At 33.9% G+C, this 19197-nt stretch overlaps 2 protein-coding genes across 3 annotated transcripts; both read right to left on the bottom strand.

The window, feature by feature from the left end:
• Positions 1–1087: 1087 nt before the first annotated feature.
• Positions 1088–6771, bottom strand: Hydr1 (abhydrolase domain containing Hydr1). 2 transcript variants are annotated; one of them, XM_017898848.1, is made up of 7 exons: positions 6415–6771; positions 3434–3603; positions 2682–2892; positions 2376–2488; positions 1914–2151; positions 1647–1812; positions 1088–1507 (listed from the first exon to the last, which is right to left on the bottom strand). In XM_017898848.1, the coding sequence occupies exons 1-7, from the start codon at positions 6514–6516 to the stop codon at positions 1326–1328; spliced, it is 1182 nt and encodes a 393-aa protein (XP_017754337.1). In that variant the 5' UTR covers positions 6517–6771; the 3' UTR covers positions 1088–1325. The 2 variants fall into 2 exon arrangements, with proteins under 2 accessions (XP_017754337.1, XP_017754338.1); XM_017898849.1 differs by lacking the exon at positions 6415–6771 and adding an exon at positions 4042–4138.
• Positions 6772–8602: 1831 nt separating this feature from the next.
• LOC108546649 (leucine-rich repeat-containing protein 70) lies at positions 8603–16192 on the bottom strand. Its single transcript, XM_017898858.1, has 3 exons — positions 15666–16192; positions 12626–13021; positions 8603–11935 (listed from the first exon to the last, which is right to left on the bottom strand). The coding sequence occupies exons 2-3, from the start codon at positions 13000–13002 to the stop codon at positions 10288–10290; spliced, it is 2025 nt and encodes a 674-aa protein (XP_017754347.1). The 5' UTR covers positions 13003–13021; positions 15666–16192; the 3' UTR covers positions 8603–10287.
• Between the last annotated feature and the right edge of the window lie 3005 nt (positions 16193–19197).

Below are 19197 nucleotides of genomic sequence, written 5' to 3'. Positions count from 1 at the left end.
TTATACGTAAGTTTTTTAACTCAATTTTGTCCATGGATCAAATCTTTTGTATTTTTTTCTCCTTTGATCGTTGTATTACGTTCATATTGAACATGTATGTGTAGATAATACAATATTACTAACATGCATGTAATACATTAGAATGGAGAAAAAATGGGAAAGCTGGTTTGTTCCTAACAATAATATTGGACAGGATTAATTTTAATATATTTGAGAGTATTATGCTATACACGAAAAGTGTTTCTACATTATTATCGTACATATTGCAAAATATTGTTTCGAAATAATCTATAGTGCTTTTTAGGAAATTTATTTTATAACAAAAATTTTTATTGTATCAAATAAAATTCATGTAATTTACCATAGTTTGTATCTTCCATGAGATATAACAAAATACATTTTTCAATTTATGCTATCATTGTTTATATTAATTATCAAATTAATTTCTTATTGAATATTAAATAACAAGAATACCTTTTATTATCGAAGTATATTGTTGGAATTTCACGTTTACATATGTTTAACGCAAAGAAATTATTAGGAAAGATAATATTATGACATATTTCAGTATATATTTTTTACAATATTTATTTATAAAGTTTGTAACAGAAACTATATATAAAATTTAACAATATTTTTTGCTTCTAGTATCACAATTAACAATACGTAATCCATAAACGTGAGTTCAACCGCTTTATTTTAAAATTACACAATTTGTTAAACAAATTTCAATAATAATTTTTAGGAATAGTATTAGCATAATGATTTGTACTATTCAAATACTATTAATTATTTCAGGAACTTCTTTTATTATAATTTTGTGCTAAATATGATTATTTAAATAAATTATTTCTTTATACTTTATAAAATTATATTTTGAACAAATTAAATTCGACAAATTAAATCCGCATAAATATAAAGCAAAAATGTAAAACTAGGAGTTTACTTATTTTAATTTGATTATAGATATGCATAATAAAAGTTCGTAATAAACATTTAGTACGTTAAAAGTAAAAAGATTACCATTATTATAAACGTATAAATGGACATGTGCATTTCATTCTTACACATTTTCCGCTATGTGCGTGTAAAAAATTATATCTATATTATATTAGTAACTAATATTTTGTAGGTCATCGATGATAATTTTTTGAATATAAAAGCGGTGAAAATTCAATAATTCTTAATACTATTAACATCACATGTGCAATACCCTGAATACGATTAATTATGGCACGTGATAATTTTTACGCAATGCCCAAACGTAGACGAAATATTTGGTATTGATATTTGTGAATGTATTTGATACTTAATTTATAAGTTCGTCACAACGTTTGATGATCAAAACCAGTAGTGAATAGAGCGGTGAAAAATTGTGAAAATAGTTTACCCATGTATTGTTCTTCTTTTACTGGCCACATCCCCTCAAGGAAACCAATGTGGCCACCACGAGATGTTACAACAACAGCTACTTTTTTAGTTTGTGATATTTCCTTTAATGGTATGGCTACGAAAATTATTTAAAAGAACAAATTATATCGAGGGAATTATTATCTCAAGTAAGTAAATTATATTAAATAAATAAATCTTTAGAAATAAGTGTAAGTAACGCAATCGGTTGGCTAATTAAGATAATAATAAGTTACCTTGAACTGGTTGAAATGGATCGTCTGCAGCGCTGAGACACAATAATGGTACATCAATCAAGTGTAATTTGTCATGTATGGTTGCATTGGAATAGTATTCTTCGACGTCTTTATATCCGAATTGTTTCACCGTAAAATGTGAATCAAATTCTCGCACAGTTTGACTCTACATTACATAAAAAATAATATTCTTATAATTAAGCAAATAAACAAATATTTCTTCGTACAGTTATTCAATAAAAATAATCAAAATTCAAACAGGCTTACTTTAAGGAGAGTATCAATGTCAACGTCAAACATTCCGGTTTCCGAAGAATAGTGCAAGCGTTGTATGTTCTTACGGAGTGAACCAGCCAGATATTTATTTATCATCAAATTAAAATAATTTTCTTCAGTGTTTTTCGTTGCGGCAAACACGTTCCACGGTACAGAAATTAGGAAACAGCCTTTGAGTTTAGCCTTTGCCATTACTCTTTGCTGTGCTAAATAATTACCTAAAATTAATCTGAAAAAATACATTCATAACAAAAACATTATTTTACAGTATAATTTTTATACGATTATTTATGCAGTCATTAGATATTAATTATATCTTTTATAATTAATAAATGTGCCTTTTAATAAATATTTATGATGTATGCAATTGAAGCTTATGATTATTACAAGTCAATTAGTTATACAATTTGTATAATTTGTACAACTTTAGTTGCAAGAAATGTTTCTCATTACCCTCCCATAGAGATTCCTGTTGCTCCAAGAGGTACATTGGGATAAATTGTTTTTACATATTCAATAACTTCTGATAAATCGTCACTATTTGCAGCGCAGTACATTCGAGGAGTCTGAAATTAAGGTATTATTCAATTTAATTTTCAGTTCAATCTCAAGGTCACTTAAAGATTTCTGCAACTTTTTCTTAATGTTCACATTTTCGTGTAAAAATTTCATAAAAATATACAAATTTTTTAATTTACAGAAGCTTTACAAAAAGTTTGGAGAAAGTATAAATCAACTTTCCAGTAGGTATTGCTGTACCTTCAGTTCTACGCCTCCTAGCCCTCTGTTGTTGAAGATCACGCATCGTATTCCAACCTTTTTCGTGGACGAGATAAGGCACTTGATATATTCCGCTTGACTTGCACCGGTAAGTCCTGGTAAAATGATCACGATGGGCGAAGTTGTAGAACATCCCTCTTCCGCCCAATCCAGGGCTACTTCACCACCATCCGACAAGGTCAGGATCTCTCTGTACAACGATTGATTAATTAGATTCGAAGTAAACGAGTCTGGTAATTAGCTTGTAATCGGGTACTTCGAGACCAGTGCTCATTAATCTTTGCTTGTACCATGCCAGAAAATGTGTTTTAATATAAGAAAAAAAAGTACACTTCCCGGAATAATTAGCGTTTTAATCATTTTCTTATACCGAAAACGGTAAAAATGTGATCTACAAGAGAGAAAAATAATACGAATACATTTTACTAATATCGTAAAATTTACGATGTTAAAATACAAATTTACAAGTTTTTAAAATTTATAAAACAATGTAATTAAAACTATGAATTAAAATTATACATGAAAATTATAAATTAAATTTTACTAAATTTAAACAATTAATTCAATTTTTTAATTTTTAATATTTTCACTTTTCAATTGAATTAATTTTTTTTTCTTTCTTTATTTTGAGTAATAATATTTCGTTGTTACTATAGTCTTTCCCCTTCTCTACCTGGAGGAAATTTATTTTGCAGAAAAATAACAATAATGTTAAAGGTAAACTTACCAACCTGCGATAGTGAATAGGTGGCAAGATTCGCGATCTAAGAAAACTCGCCATGATGGTTTGTGCTCGCGATTCGAAACACCATAAAGTTGGCCAAAATTTGTTTCTCACCAAAGGCACATGTTCTTCTAGAAACGATCGAAATGGTCCATTCGCACATACCAACATCGGCGTCTGAAAGTCATTTAGAAGGCTTGTCATTTTTTAAATCAATTTATTGGTCGCAATGAGTAGCGCGATCGACGAGCATTAAAGTTGAACAGCTGTGGGGGATTGAAGATAATTTACAGGCACGAAAGAAACTAAAACGATGTATTTATTCACGACTAAATAACTCGAAAAACTGTTAACAATAGCCGATACACAAATGCAATTAATATAGTACAGAGCAATAATAGGTAATAATAAAATATATAGTAGATAGTAATCATTTTTTTACAAATGTTAATATTTCGCAAAAATTTCATTAAATGGCAATTAAAGAAATTAATAAACGTACGTAGAAACATTGCAGTGAAAATTTATCTGATCGTAATTTACCGGTAAAGGATGGTAAATTAAATTCACCTCTGTAGTATTCTTTAATCGGTACATAGCTATTATTGTAATTACCTGTACTGATTAACTAGATGAATCACAAGTGTCATAAACAAACATACACGATTATTTTCTGCACTCTTTGTATTCGATGTGTAACCATTTCAGTAGTTTCGTTTTCTAACCTCTTTTACTTCCGTCTTATTTTTATCCCCATTCCTTTGAAGGAAACAATAGTATAGTCTGTTAATATAGTCAATGTAGTCACGGAGTAGTCGAAATATTTTATCATTCTTATGAGTTCTTCGGTAAATATAATACAAATACATGTGTACTACGTTTATTAGAAAAATTTTAAAGATTACGATCAATATTATCGATTCAATGATAAAAGATTTTTTTGATAATGGTAATAAAACTCTTTTGTTCCCTAATCTCTGATGTCGAAAGTGATAAAATATTATATACGCTTTCATGGAAGTAATTAAAAACCTTAAATTTTTTTGACATACGCAACCAATATTTTTATATATTTGATAGAAATATCGCGTATACATATTAAAGTATATGTTACATGTATTATGTATCATAATGCAGGTATGACACGATCTACATGACCGATTATACATAAAAATGATGAAATTTTTACGAATTTTTTAAAATAAATTTTATATTTTTATTTCGCAATATTAATTTTACTGCCTAATAAACACCTGTGTGAAAAGATATAATTATTACCGAAAAAGATTATTCGACGATGACTAATGTTGGGGAATGACTAAGTTTGTTCTTAGAAGATATCGATTTTGATATTCTGGCTATATCGACATTGTAAAAACCCAGAAAAGAACACTGATGTACGTAAATACAATATTCTCTGTTTCAATTAACGCTTCAACCACTAGTAAAACTACAGCTCGTTGCACGTGTTTGTAAGGAGCTCAATATAGTCTCCGTACAGTGGCTCTGTAATTGGTTTTAAATCGGTCTATTCTATGTCTTTCAACGAACGTAATACTACAAAAAAGATATTACTACACGGTTTTCAAAGCGCATTTTTAAAGTAGATGTTTCACTGACCTGTGTAATTGTTCATAAGCGTAACCTCACAAGATTTAACCTTGCATAAAAGCAAGATTTTAATATTCATATTTTTCTGATTTTAACAAATTGCATTTTTTATCTATATATCTTTTAATTTCCTTGTCACGTTAGCAACTGTTTTAAAATATTCAAGTTCTTTTAGTGAGATGGAAAAATAAGTTTACTAGGTATTCAAACATAGCGGGCATAGACAATAGTGCTTTTAGCGGAACGACGTAGATATGTAAATATATTAATTACAATTTTATCTCAATCCGAGTCAACGCTAATGTTTTTTAAAAGTATGTACATGTATACTTTTAGTAATCTCAAAAAGGAAAATTCTGAAAACAGCCATTTTGACTAAATTAGTAGTTCTAGTATTTAAAACACAGATTCATTTATTTAACATTATTCTTGATTCGCGTAGTTATTTAGTGAGTACGATGTCACCTGTTCCGGTGTCGCATGCGCTGCGCGCGCACACGAATGCGCGCACAATTTGTCCGGGGTAAGTGCCATGGAGTTTTAAGGTCAAATTAATAGATCGTACATCTCCTCGTGGCTTGTACGAACCATAAAGGGTCGTGTGAGAGTTCGAAGTATTCGTATCGCGAAAATCCTGATAATATATCGGCTTGATCAATAAAATATATGATAAGAATGTCTTTCGACTGGTGAAATCCGTCGAATATTAAAATCAATCGAATACTACTATTACATTTTTTTAACGATATTTCAAAATGATTTTATATTACGCATATAAATGTAAAAATTCTGTTTTGGAATTTAAAATTCATTTCTTTATCGATATACCTATAGTCATCGACTACGACTTCAGAATTGAAGTTTATTATCTTTTTAAACGACATTAATAGAATGAAGGCAGATGCCATACACGCATGACTCTGAACTAAATGCGGCGCTAATTGAATTAAATGAAAATAAAAATCTGCGAATAAATGATAACTATCGCCATATATGCTTTAATTTAACATTTGAATTCAATTCATAAAATTCCGTCATTTTCGATTCCATGAAATATTTAAGCAACGATTTTAGATTACTAGTCCGAAAATAATTTGTATATACAATCTCTTTTTTCTTAGAAACGATGCTGATATTTTAACATAGTTTAAAACAACGTGGTATACTCGTTATATTTTTATAAAATATATACGTCATCGGTGTCGCCGCAATAAAATTATTTAGCACCGAATATAGCCTGTGAGTCAGCCTCTTAATTTTTCAACGAGTCATTATTTTCGCCTTTTCACTGCTTCATTCATGAGCAATTCGTAATGCGTAAATTTGTATAATGATGATGACAAAATGACAAAGAAGACGATATGTCGTACTACTCACTTTAACGACTTCGAAAAGGTAGTAGATGCAGAATCCGACGCCCAGCAGCGCCCCGTAGTAGGCTGTCGGAATGTCGAGAAGTGGTTCGAGTAAACTCATCATCGTGCACTCTATCGATACGTCCGACAGATTGCTGACACTAGTATGACGTGAACGTCAATGATTGTAGGGTCCGCTGACAATCCTTGCTCGCCGAATGCCGGTAGCGAACAACCGATTGCAAAGCATTGGAACAGGCTCGCGCTACGCGCGTTCAAATAATTGGACAGCCAACTAGCTTTCTAGACGACCGACCGGTACTGCTAGTCGTGCACCGACTATACAGACATAGACGTGCACTCGAGCTTCAGTCACGTGTACGCCAATGGTTCCGCTCCCACACTCATAGAGACTAACTCATGCACATCAGTGTGTATGTATACGCGTCCAGAAATATGGGAGTCGTGTGCAAAGTATATAGCGAATTATGTAATGCAACGGTTTGAACTTTTATATTGGCATTGCCAGTACAACTGATTCGTTTCAGCTACTCTGTACGCGTTAAACCGTGGTTGGCAATGTTAATATCGTTGCATGCAGGATTGCGAAGTAGATGAAAAATAATTTTTTCTCAATGTATCTATATTATTGAGACATATGTCTTCGTCAGTCGTACAACATTAACGCAACGTAACGGGAATGTTTTAAATACGTTCTACAGAAATGTAGTATTTTTCTACCTACCTGTATCTGTCTATATTGCATTAAAGCATCGAACTTTACATAGTGCAGAATCCATACAATCGTGATAAAGCTTCGTATACACGTAACGAATGTAACTCTAAGCCGACGACATTTCGCTTGTACTTGTATTCATGAGTACAGTTTATGTGTCGCTTAATGTGTGTCACACCGTTTATTTTCAATAAATCCCGCCTATTTTATACAGGGTTATAATTTGGCGAGATCGTTCCCTACTTATACTTCAATTTCAAGCAGAGTTAAATTATTCGCTCTTTTCTGTTGCTTCCTTACTTGCTAAAATTTTGTTTTTAATACATTCAATGCTATTTTCTTTTTATTTACCAGCACCATTTCTCGAATAATTTTACATTAATTTTAATAATACGTAGGTAATGAAAATCAAGTGTACAATTTGTAAAATGGAATATCGATATGAAATAATCTATTAGCAACTAAAAAATAAATCGATTACAGCAATCGATTGCGGACATAGTTTATCATTTCTAATTTAATTGTTTAATTTATTTAATTATAGTATTATAAATTACTGGTGTAACCCTAGATTTTATGTTTTTTTATTCGAGACAGGAAAACATCTAGATAAATTTGCGGTTAATGTGGCTAAATGTGAACCGATCAAGAAAGTATAATGCAAGTAAATAAATATCATAGCTGGTGAAAGCATCCATCTTTTCTTCATAATATTATATTTTTTTGTTTTAATTACTCATAATTTTTCAGAAATGACAAATAATTAGCGGAACTAAATAATGCGAATTATTAATTTATTATCGATCTTACTTCCTATAATTATTTAACCATCGCTCAATATTAGACAATAGTATTATTATAATAATATATAAATTTTGCTCAATACTCAATAACTTGATTTATAGTTCTGTGCTTATTTTGAAAAATCATTAAAAATATTGTATCGAGAATCGATAAAACTACTGTTACCATGAGTCGATAAAATCTGTATCCTAACGGAAATCATTTGAGTAAATTCGAATTACATAATACAAAAAATTATACGCTCGTTACGGTACAACAATTTTTAACAAACTTTAAATTAGATAAATTTAAGTAATTAAATTTATAATAAAAGATATATTTAATCCAAACTTTGTAATGTCATATTTATAATTCACCGCGGTATAATTCATCAGTATAAAAATAAAAAAGGTGCAAATTATATCAAGAAAAATGACTCCTTTATTAAATACAGTCTTATACATTTCATGAACATAGTGAAATTGTATCGGCACCAGATTTTACTCATGTTTGTTCTAAGCGACAGCAAGATTAAAGATCTAGTTCACATACCCATTTTTTTACAGGTCATACATATACTTTTATCCAAATTCGTACAAAGCCTGCTAACGTATCTCTTCGACAAAATCATAGGTATGTAAGCTAGAATTATATCATGACTGTCCCATCTGAGAGATGAATAGCTCAGGAATGAAATTTACAGTACTACAGGAGTACGTTGTATTTATACATGGACACCGCCAGAGAACACTTTTTGGTTGAAATAGGAAGTAACGCGTGATTACGTATATATTCGCATAAAAGAGAGCAGACTAACTTTAAAACTAAGAATAGACATTGGGATAAATGTTTCTTGGCGCGTGTCATTAATCGGAAACTAACAACAAATGCAAAATGTAATGCTACTCCTGACAATCGTAGATAAAATAAATACGTAACAATTAAATGTAACAAATATATAAAGAACAAAGCATAGTAAATCGTATGACATTAACCTTCAACTGTTAGAGTGGAACAAGTCAGACGATTGAAACGATTGTTTAACAAAATTACTCGAACGTTAAACTTGTAGCATGAACGACGAATTACAAAATTAATAATTATAAATGTTGTTAAAGAATCGTAAATTTCACTGAACCAATGCAACTTAACAATGAAAGAACAGTATGACCAGTTTTAGTCCGGGTCCCAGTCGAGGGTCAATAATTCGAACAATTGAGTTTTCTTCCGAACGGAGTATTATACCTGGCGACATCCATACGAGCTTATGTAACACATGATGGCATATAATAACAGGAAAATAACAGATACAAGTATACATACGAACATGCAAGGGCCTCATAATTATTAATCGCGACATGCTTACGCGAGGCTAGCACGACTTTACGTCGTTCATCATCAACGCTTAAATAGAATCTATGCTCGGTACGCTTCTTTCAAAAACTTCATCACTTTGTTATGAATTCGAGAGTTCACAGATCTTCACGCAACAGGCATCAATCTTCTCTATTCGGATTTCAATTCCTCTATTACAGTCTTCGAGCAATTATCGATTCGGTTAAATTCTGTTATACACGAGCCCTTGTAAGAGTGTAACAGAGGCAGAGAATATAAGGGTGGCTTGATCAGCGAGCGCGATTAATTAAAAACACGACACCATTGTCATCGGGAACAACGAATGGTCTTAAACTGGTTTTCGACCATTAATTCTCGCATCAACGTGGAAAAAGAAAGCGTCGACGAAGCACAAAAGGGTCTCAAAGTGAAAGAGGTGATTGATAATTCGAGAACCTTCCGTTGTTCCGTCGATCGATAAATATTTTTTCCATCTCATCCCCGTTCGTTACATTAATCATGCCAACCGACCCTAGACGTATTGCACCGTTTTCGAATTTCGCTCCAATGTATAAAGATGTTTGCCACGGACAGAGAAGGGCAGTTTGTTGAAGACGGTTGTCGTCATCGCTTATAGGTGATCGATCACAGCCATTCAGCGTGATTCCATAAAGATGACGATGCCAGTGAAAAGTAGAGTACAAATTCCATTCAAACGGGGATGCATCCCGAGCTTCCCTTAGAAAATATTTCACCGTCCTGACGTCTGGCACACGCTTACTACCAACACATCTTAATCCTATTTAAATCGCCTACAAAAATAAAGTCATATACCGTGGAAGTGACGAGGCATATTTGGCTTTCTTCGGGATAGAATCTTGATAAATTACTAGACAGTATCGCGTACCATTCCTTATATATAGCCCATACATGTGTGTACATTCGCTGCTTCAAGATGCATTACAGCTCATCCCTCTCTACACCGTGTTTCTCTTCGTTATAGACATCAAATATCGGGTGTTGAAATTTGTTCGCTATATATCATGAACTACGGCCGCAATTCGACTCGCGGACGTATTTCGCCCAGGTACGGGTGGGGGTCAGATCCCCTTTTCTAAGGCGACGCTGGTCAGCACTGGCGCGTGCCTGTTCCGTGAGCTGACGGTAGGTTGCCTCGTCGTAGGTACACGATAAGCTCTTTCTCAGTTTCGCTGCGCCGGTTTCGAAATTTGCTGGTTGGCTACCAACGAGCACGTGTAGGTCCTTCTTTACCTGCATCGCCCAGTCCCACATGTCTGTGATAAAGCAGTTGCACATGAACGGATTACCAAGCAAATTGACTGTTAGCAAGCGTGGATTCGCCTTGAACACTCGCGGGTTGATAGTGCGCAGATAATTGTTGCTGAGGTCTAGATGCTCCAGCATACGTAGCTTCTTCAGACAGACTAGGTTCTCTGGCCCGGCAATGCTGTTGCCAGATAGATTCAATTGGGTTAGATACTTGGTCCTCGAAAATAGGTTCTCGTTCAGATGTATCAAATTGCAGTTACTTAGATCCAGGATCTCGATATTGGAGAACTGCGTTGGAAGAAGGGAACCATTCTCAGGCACCTCCAGAGGATTTCCACTGAGCTTCAGTTCAACGATATTGGTACTATCATGGTCGCCAAATACCTTAGGGTCTATGGGAGTCTTTAGATCACAATTGTTCAATTCCAGACTTTCCAATCGTGTCAGGTTTGCAAATAATCCCTCTTCTAGGGTATGCAGTTTGTTCCCTGATAGTATTAATTTCTTCAGAGAAGTCATGTAGGCGAATGTGTTATTTCCAACGTAACCAAGGTTACAATAAGACATATCCAGGTATTCTAATGACTCTAATTGGTTCAACATATTATCGAACGCTCCTGACAGTGGGTTATGTGAGATGTCTAGCTCCTCCAAGTGCTCAAAGATGTGGAATGCATTCGGAAGACGTCGTAAATTACAGTTGCTCAATGATAACTTGTGAAGCTTTGGCAGATGAAGTAGTAAAACCGGCAAATCGGTTGCTAACATGGGGTTGCCACTCAGGTTCAATACGCGAAGTTTACTAGTATTTTTGAAAGCCTCTGCTGACAGATTGTGACCTTCTAGATTGCAATTTGACAGATCCAGTGACTGAAGGCTATGCAAATTATGGCCCAGCGTATTTCTGATATCCAGATGATGCAACTCGTTATCGGCAAGAACCAATTGCCTAAGGTACAAATTCTTTGCAAATGCATCACCTGGCAGATTGGAGATTCCGGTCTTCCTGATGTTCAGGTACTCCAGACGAATCAGAGGTGCTAATAAGCTCGTCCAGCTCAACGAGCGTAGATCGTTTTCTGCCATTTCGAGTTCTCGAAGGTTTTCCAAGTTGGCAAACGCGACTGAAGAGACATAAGTCAAGTTGCATCCGTTCAACTTTAGGTACTCCAGATTGGTGAGATGATCGAATGGTCCAGGCTCAATTCGTCCAAGTGGATTATGGGACAAGTCGAGTTTATTCAGATTCGTGGTGTTGTGGAAAAATTGGGTGTTCAAACGTTGGATTCCACACGTGTTCAGATCGAGGTACAGCAGAGTACGAGAATTTAAAAAGTGACCTTTCACTTCGTCCAGAGGATTGTTCTGAAGCTCCAGCGTAATTAAACCTGGATTGTCCCTGTTGAAGCATTAAGTCTGTGATTATAGTAATACGTGTGCAAAGGCGTGTTGTACGGTTAAAGCAATTTTCTTTTTTTGTAACATATCTTTCATTTATGCTGAAACTGTGAGATCTGCAAAATGAGCGCTTTCCTTGTAAGAGATATAAAATAGCTGATCTTTGTTGACGTTGCAAGAAAGTGATAATTAATAGGCAAAACGTGCAAACGAAGGAAATTAAGTTACTGAGATACTGAACAATTGGTAAGCTAGACTGATATTTGTTATTTAAGTGAAATATAATAATACAAAAATAAAATTAACAAATAACACTTCCTGATAATATTTGTTGCACGTAATTTACAAACTTTGAAAACAACAGAAAATTGTAATATTTTATATTTCTTTCATAATTGTATTATTTCCCTGAAACATTGAATAAATCAACACTTTTATTTCAGATTTCCTTAAGTATCAAACTTAAATGTTACATGTATAATTTAGTACATGTTAATTTAGAAAATAACAAACTTCCATACTATGTTTTATAAATAAAGTAAAAGTAATTTTTGAAATAAAGTGGAAAGCTATTTCTGATTTCTTATTTGGACAGGGAACAAGTGAGACAATTTCCTTCTAACTATGCATGTATACATTATTTATAAAATATGAGTCAAAGGAGAAAATATATATACATATATTCTCTTACTTGAATGCCTCGGGATCAACATGAGTAATTTCGTTTGACGAAAAGTCTGCTTCCAGCAGATAAGTTAATCCGGCAAATGACTCATGCTTGAGCTCGGTTAATCGATTGTGTGCCATCTGGAGGCGCCTCAGCTTGATAGAATGAGGAAATGAACCGATCTCTGCGATGTTGTTACCATTCATATCCAGAATGTAGACGTTCGGGCTAAGCTCATCGATCGGTATACTAGTCAAATTGCTTTCGGAGCAGTCGGTAACCCAGTTGACGCGGAAAAAGTGGCAATGGCAATCCACTGGGCATTCTTGCTCCACCATCTCGCCATTACTGGCGAATGCCGATGTACCAAGAGCGGCTACTATTAAAAGTAGGCCCAACATCTCGGCGAATGCGAAATATCTGTAAGCAAAAATAATTGTTAGAACGAAGGTACTCGAAAAACGAATATATTTTACTATAATTATATTAATAGCTATATCAAAATAAAATCTATAATTATATTAATAATCAGTAGCCTCATTTTTAATCAGAACTCGGATTTTAATTCGGTGATCCGATTGATTCCTTTACTTTGTAAATCCAATATATAGTTCCAATGGAAGTTCATAAGTTTATTTCCGTAGGCGTTCTTGCAAAGCGCCAGCATGAGCGGAAACACGGCGTAATTCTAAAAGAAACTTCTTCACGTTTGCAAATACAAGATTTCCTCGTTTTCAAACAAAGGGTTCGACGTTTAAATTTGAATAAACTTCAATAACTTGAAGCACGGTAACCTAAATCACAGTTGTCCTATATTCAGACAACAGAAACTGTATCTCGATCCACACACTGTATCAGTGGTACAGGATAAGTGAAGTTACCGCAGAGGCCTTGGTAAAATCAGCAATTTCCTTATCTGATGAAATATCAAATTATAAAACATTAAACGGTACCGACATATATTTAACGGACAAAAGAGTCACGGAGTGATCGTTCTGTTATCTTATCACGTATAATATTCACGAATTACGAATGAATACCGTAACAGAAAAAAAAAAAATCATTACCGCGGCCGAGATTTACTTTAATCAGTTATGACGACAATGTTCATTGTAGTGCCAACAAGGTAACTAGCGAGTACTAATGATTTAAAGCAAGTGGAGCAATTGTCAGTTAGGAACAGACTTCACAATTGACGGTCGGTAATTCCGAGCAACAATGCACGGCGTTACAAGTCGTTGAACCAGAATCATTAATCGTTCCCGCAGAGAGCTCCTCACTGGTCTTTCCTGCTGTTTTCGGATGCCTTTCTTTTTCAACAATAAAAAAATGGCACTAGGAAAGTTCTCGTTCGACGGACTATTATTATCGTTAAAATTCGTTGGTAATTGCCGTTATCCGTCACTCGAGACGCGAGTGTAATTGGCGTGCCACTCTTCTATCGGTAAGTAGCGATTACCATGAAAGAAAAAACGAAATTAAAAGAAATGATCGAAATTAATCGCATATAACGTTTTACATATACAATTGAAATATTTTTACGAAAATATAGTGACAATATCGTTATAAAATATAAATTATGTATATATCCGTTCACAATACCACATATATTACGTTTCCATTCATTACCGTCGGTTCGCTGGTCAAACACGCACGACTGATAAAGGTAATTTCTACGTATTAAATTCCGACCGTAATCATCTCCATTATGGCGATGAATAACATTTGAGGAAGTTTTCATGTTAGCCAACGAGGAGCTGCATACAAAGAAAGGTGACGACGCCCCTGGCCAGCAGTCAACTTCATACAGTCGAAACCCAGTGGAAAGCTTTCCGCCAGAATGCTACGCGTTGCACGCTCTACTGCCTCTGTAGCTTTCTACGTATAGTTTGCCTTTAGCCTGGACCATTACTATCCCACAAAGAGCAAACGGGAGCGAAGGATGTACGAGGAAGTGTATTTTCCCCTTTCGATTCCTCCTTGTATTTCTCGCTGTCGCCTCGCCTATGGCGCCACGGATCTCTCGTTTTTGAATTCTATCCGAGCCAGAAATCTCCCCTCCCCAACGCTAACGCGACGATAGAAACGGTGCGTGCTGGGATCGAGTCATTTGCATTCAGACTCCGGGCAAGAGATTCATACTTTTTGCAAATATCGTCTCCTTTATATACCCCGTCTTTCGTACTCGGGATTTTGAAATATTGGGCGAGGGAAACGCTTCCAGCCAGAATTCAAAAGAAATTTGACTGCTTTCGTTAGTCGAATTGATACGGTTTTTTCTCTTCCCCCAACAAAGTCTACCGGCGGTGCTAGTAGCCGGTTTTTTCCGCGACGCACGCATCCGTCTGAATCGGTAACATGGTTACGATGCCGTTTCATGGTCACGATATTAAAATTGAGTCACTAAACCCTGCTCATGAAACGCGATTATGTAAATCATGATACTGAATTTCCTGCAGCATATAATTTCAATTATATTTTTAAACGTCGTTTCCAAAAATTCAGTCACGTAAACGAATTTTCATACTTTTATTAAATAGAAGCGAAAAAAGGCATTCGAGTTGCAGATAAGCAGCATCGCTTGTAAAAACTTCCGATGATTATCATCTCGAACTAATACGCGTATATTACGTATTTTACTATCTCTTTTAGCAAATATAAAACACTTCTTGATACCAATGTATGAAGCTATATATATTTTTAGTTATTTTTTCTAAAACACGAATATTGTGCCTTTAAAAGATTGTTTGAAAAAAAAGAAAAAAAATATTATGTCAACAATAATTTATCGTCGATAAATCAAGATAGATAATATTTACGTCGTTATTTCACGATATCTCGATTGAAGGTTTGAAATTACACAAACACGAAAATATGTATGTACATTGATTTTCATAAAGAATCAAATAAGAATAAAAAATTCATGCTGAAAAGCACAAAAATTCCGATCGTGACTACGAATTTTAACATTTTCCTATCCACGAGTCAAACTAATCAAGAATATCGTTATTTGTAACACCGTATTTAGAATTTGACCTATAAAGTGAAAATGCACATTACATACCGGAAAAACAGTGTATCCTTCTTCCCGTCCACGGAAGAGTGAGGTTAAATCGCGAACGTCTCGAGGATTTGATCGCGCCACTGGACAAAGATAGATTGAACTGTGACTTTGCAGGGATCCGGTTAAATTAAACCATGTCTGTCTGACCGAGGTCAGGATAAAACCTACTGACGCGCACTCTCGTTCTTTCTGCGTCGTATTAGTCTCGCGACGCACGTCTTCTCGGGGTGTTATGTTTCCCTCCCTCCTTTTCTCTTTCACACACCAACACAGCCACACGTACACACGGCATTTCATCCCCCCTTGTTATATACTGCTTCATTATTCCTCATTAAAAAGTGAATGAAAATCGTATTCCTTTGGCTTCGAGGTTTTCTAACCTCCCAAACCGGGAAGTACTGTATACCTGTCGAAACGAATTTGATCTCTTGTACACCGTCACACATTTATCTTGTCCATCAGTTACACTATTCACTGTTATTCTATAAGATCGTGTTGTCAAATCACAGTTAATACACCCTTGTTAAACGAGAGAAAACGAGAGTGACACGAGTCTCGAAATTGTATACACATCGAACGCATGCGCACTTCAACTAACTCTTTCAAAAAACATGTATCATCCAATGCTTAATCTCAAAATTGAATTATGCAAACCATGTATTTCCATATTCGTGTAAAATATTTATTTTAAAAATTAGAGAATTTTTTACCATGTCCTTCATTGTTAGATAATTTTTAATGCTTTTGATGACGTTCTTGTATTGTGCACTCACATTCGACACGTGTTTATTGATTATCATTATCTAAATAAATTATGCTGTACATTACATTTTAGAAGAACTATTACAGAATAATTATCAATGTCTCAAGGCTTGAATACACATGATAAATGTATCGCAAATACAATAATAGATATTGAAAAATCAATAAATCGATTGGTCGTATTTATTTCGCACTTGGTATACCTGTCACGTGAACACGCATATATACCTAGTAATAAAAATATATCGTATATAGAATTCGTACCTCGTTATGGAATTTCCACTTTTCTTAAGTATTTCTTAATAATGATACTTTTTAAATGTACACATAACACTTTTTAATTATACAGATAACACTTCGAAGACTAAATACCGGGAAATAACGATTATATTGAAGTGGACATCGATGACATAATATACGCATGCGTTCTATCACTTTCAATTGCTTTAGCACTGTTTAAATGAAGGTATATCGTCTTGGACACATACTTATATTGAATACATAACCAAAATAATAATCTTCGATGTTATTTCACCTACATAACACTTAATTAACAAATACTGTTCCGCACTGTAAAATATACACGAAATTATCAAACGACAATGAGTATTACGTTTCTTTTCCGAATGTTTACAAATGTTATGTATATATATTGTAGGTGCATACATTCAAGGTACACAACTTAGGTTAGGACCGGACCGTGAGATGGGGCAACGAATTGTGTCATTTGTATACCGGCTGAAGCATATTTAAGAAGATTTCTATGGTAACAACATCGCAGAAAGTTGTAACATGCTTTTTCCTTCTATATCAAATAATATTTACAATTATTTTCCTTTTAGGAAATAAATGTATGAAATAAGGACTTAATTTATATTATCAAGAAAATTACATGAAAATTATCTTTATTAAGAGGGTAATGGGTAGAATGGTAATTACGTTAGTGTAATATTTTTGCATCAATTGTCATAACACGACAAAGGTGTACGCATACTGGATGCCTATAGAGGACAATGGGAAATCGATATGGCTTGGATATGGTACGTGTCACTCGTACGTCTGAAAGCGTTTGTTCACGTAGTCAATGCGTGATTGAGTGATGAGTACAGCACGTCGAATTCTGAAGAATTGCATTCGGCAGAATTGGAAGCGGAGGTCAGGCATTACGCCAGCATTGCGAAATGTCGGGAATAGGGATCTCATGATCTTGACTAGGAACAACGACCTGCCAGCCCCACTCGTATCTCTACAGCGAATGAAGAGAGAGAACATCGATTAACTTTGCAATTGACATTAGGTTTCTCGATAACGTGGCTTTGAATTATCGCCTAAGATTAATTTCCTCTTCAGAGCAACCACGTCGTGGTGTTGACTCCCTTTTTCGAGCATGAAGCGATAGGATTACAGAAACATCACGCGACAGTGTAATGACAAGAAATATGTTTCTTCTTTTGTAAATAATCAATTCGAATTATTATGCGTAACGTTCAAAGTCTAGATTTTCTGCTATTATTAGATTTTCTGTTGATATTAGAATAGCCAACTTCTTTTATGCATTTTATATTTTGTATTGTGTAACTTAGCGTTAGAGTAAATCTCGTTAGAAAAGTTACAAAACTTTAGATATCCGAAAATTTTGCTATAAAATGTCTGAATGTCAAAATATTGTATGTCTAATTTTATTGTTATAATTTTTTATTCAGCCGTAATGAATTCGTTTAATTTCAGAGAAAATACGCGAATCGATATAAAATGAAAATTAAGATTAAATATAACGTTATGTGGGATTATCTGACGTATCACGCGCACACTAACGGATTAAAAATATTTAAGCAACGATATAATAGTTTTATCTGTTATTTATTTGGCACATCGTATTCTATATCCTGTTATACGTGTGTAGATATTGTATATACGTAATCATTTCATATATTTATGGACATTGGACATATTTCGTATCATCTTGCATTCTCATAGAGTTTATTCACGATGTAAATATCGTCATTGCAGTTTGAGAAATTTAACGTCACTGCATTGACTTTTGCCTTTATTTATGTGCACTCGATAATTAAAAATTCATATAAATTTATCCTTGTGATGAAACATTTACTCCATAGTTGTAATCTTCCTTCTACCTTTCAATTATCATTTCTATTATTATTTAAAAAATAATTTTATAACCTAATAAATTTATAAATATACTCGATTATTTCTTTTGTTACTCGAGTAAGCGATAAATCTAAAATAATAAATCCTACTTTTAATATTTTAATTTAAGTGAGCATGAAATATTAAGTATTTTACGATTTATTTAAATTAACGATAAGTCAAACCGAAGTGAATAATAATCATGAGCAAGAAGCAACCGATAACTTTATCGACGTGCAATCAAATTATTTGTTTAGCCTGTCGGAACACTAGATGGCGTTGACGTACCATCTCCATCAGATATACAAATCTTCCTTCTTTAGTAACGAAGAAAGCGATTTCTTTCTAATTATTTAAATCGAATAGGAAAGAACGAACATTTACCAGTTCAAGATTAAACAAAAATGTCAAAACGGGACAATAAACTATCATTCATCATTTTCTTTCATAACCTGTATTCTTGTTTATCGCGGAGGGTAATTAGTAAAAGTGTGATTTTACATTATCATATGATCTCGACGAAACATAAACAAATGAGTAGGTGGTAAACTTTCTATGCACGCCTGGGTGATCTCAATGAATTAAAACGATAGCCGGTATCACGTGAACATATCAAATTTAA

This window comes from Eufriesea mexicana, unplaced genomic scaffold (genome assembly GCF_001483705.2).
Source record: "Eufriesea mexicana isolate 0111107269 unplaced genomic scaffold, ASM148370v2 scaffold739, whole genome shotgun sequence".
Lineage (NCBI taxonomy): Eukaryota > Metazoa > Arthropoda > Insecta > Hymenoptera > Apidae > Eufriesea > Eufriesea mexicana.
The sequence above is the reverse complement of the archived record's forward strand: the minus strand, read 5'-3'. Positions and strand labels throughout refer to the sequence as shown.

Coding starts and splice junctions, on each gene's coding strand:
- LOC108546649 (XM_017898858.1), bottom strand. CDS start 13,002: ATGTTGGGCCTACTTTTAATAGTAGCCGCTCTTGGTACATCGGCATTC. Junction 11,936..12,625: donor GTTGATCCCGAGGCATTCAA/GTAAGAGAATAT, acceptor ATGCTTCAACAG/GGACAATCCAGGTTTAATTA.
- Hydr1 (XM_017898848.1), bottom strand. CDS start 6,516: ATGATGAGTTTACTCGAACCACTTCTCGACATTCCGACAGCCTACTAC. Junction 2,489..2,681: donor TAGGAGGCGTAGAACTGAAG/GTACAGCAATAC, acceptor CCTTAATTTCAG/ACTCCTCGAATGTACTGCGC. Junction 2,152..2,375: donor ACAGGAATCTCTATGGGAGG/GTAATGAGAAAC, acceptor GTATTTTTTCAG/ATTAATTTTAGGTAATTATT.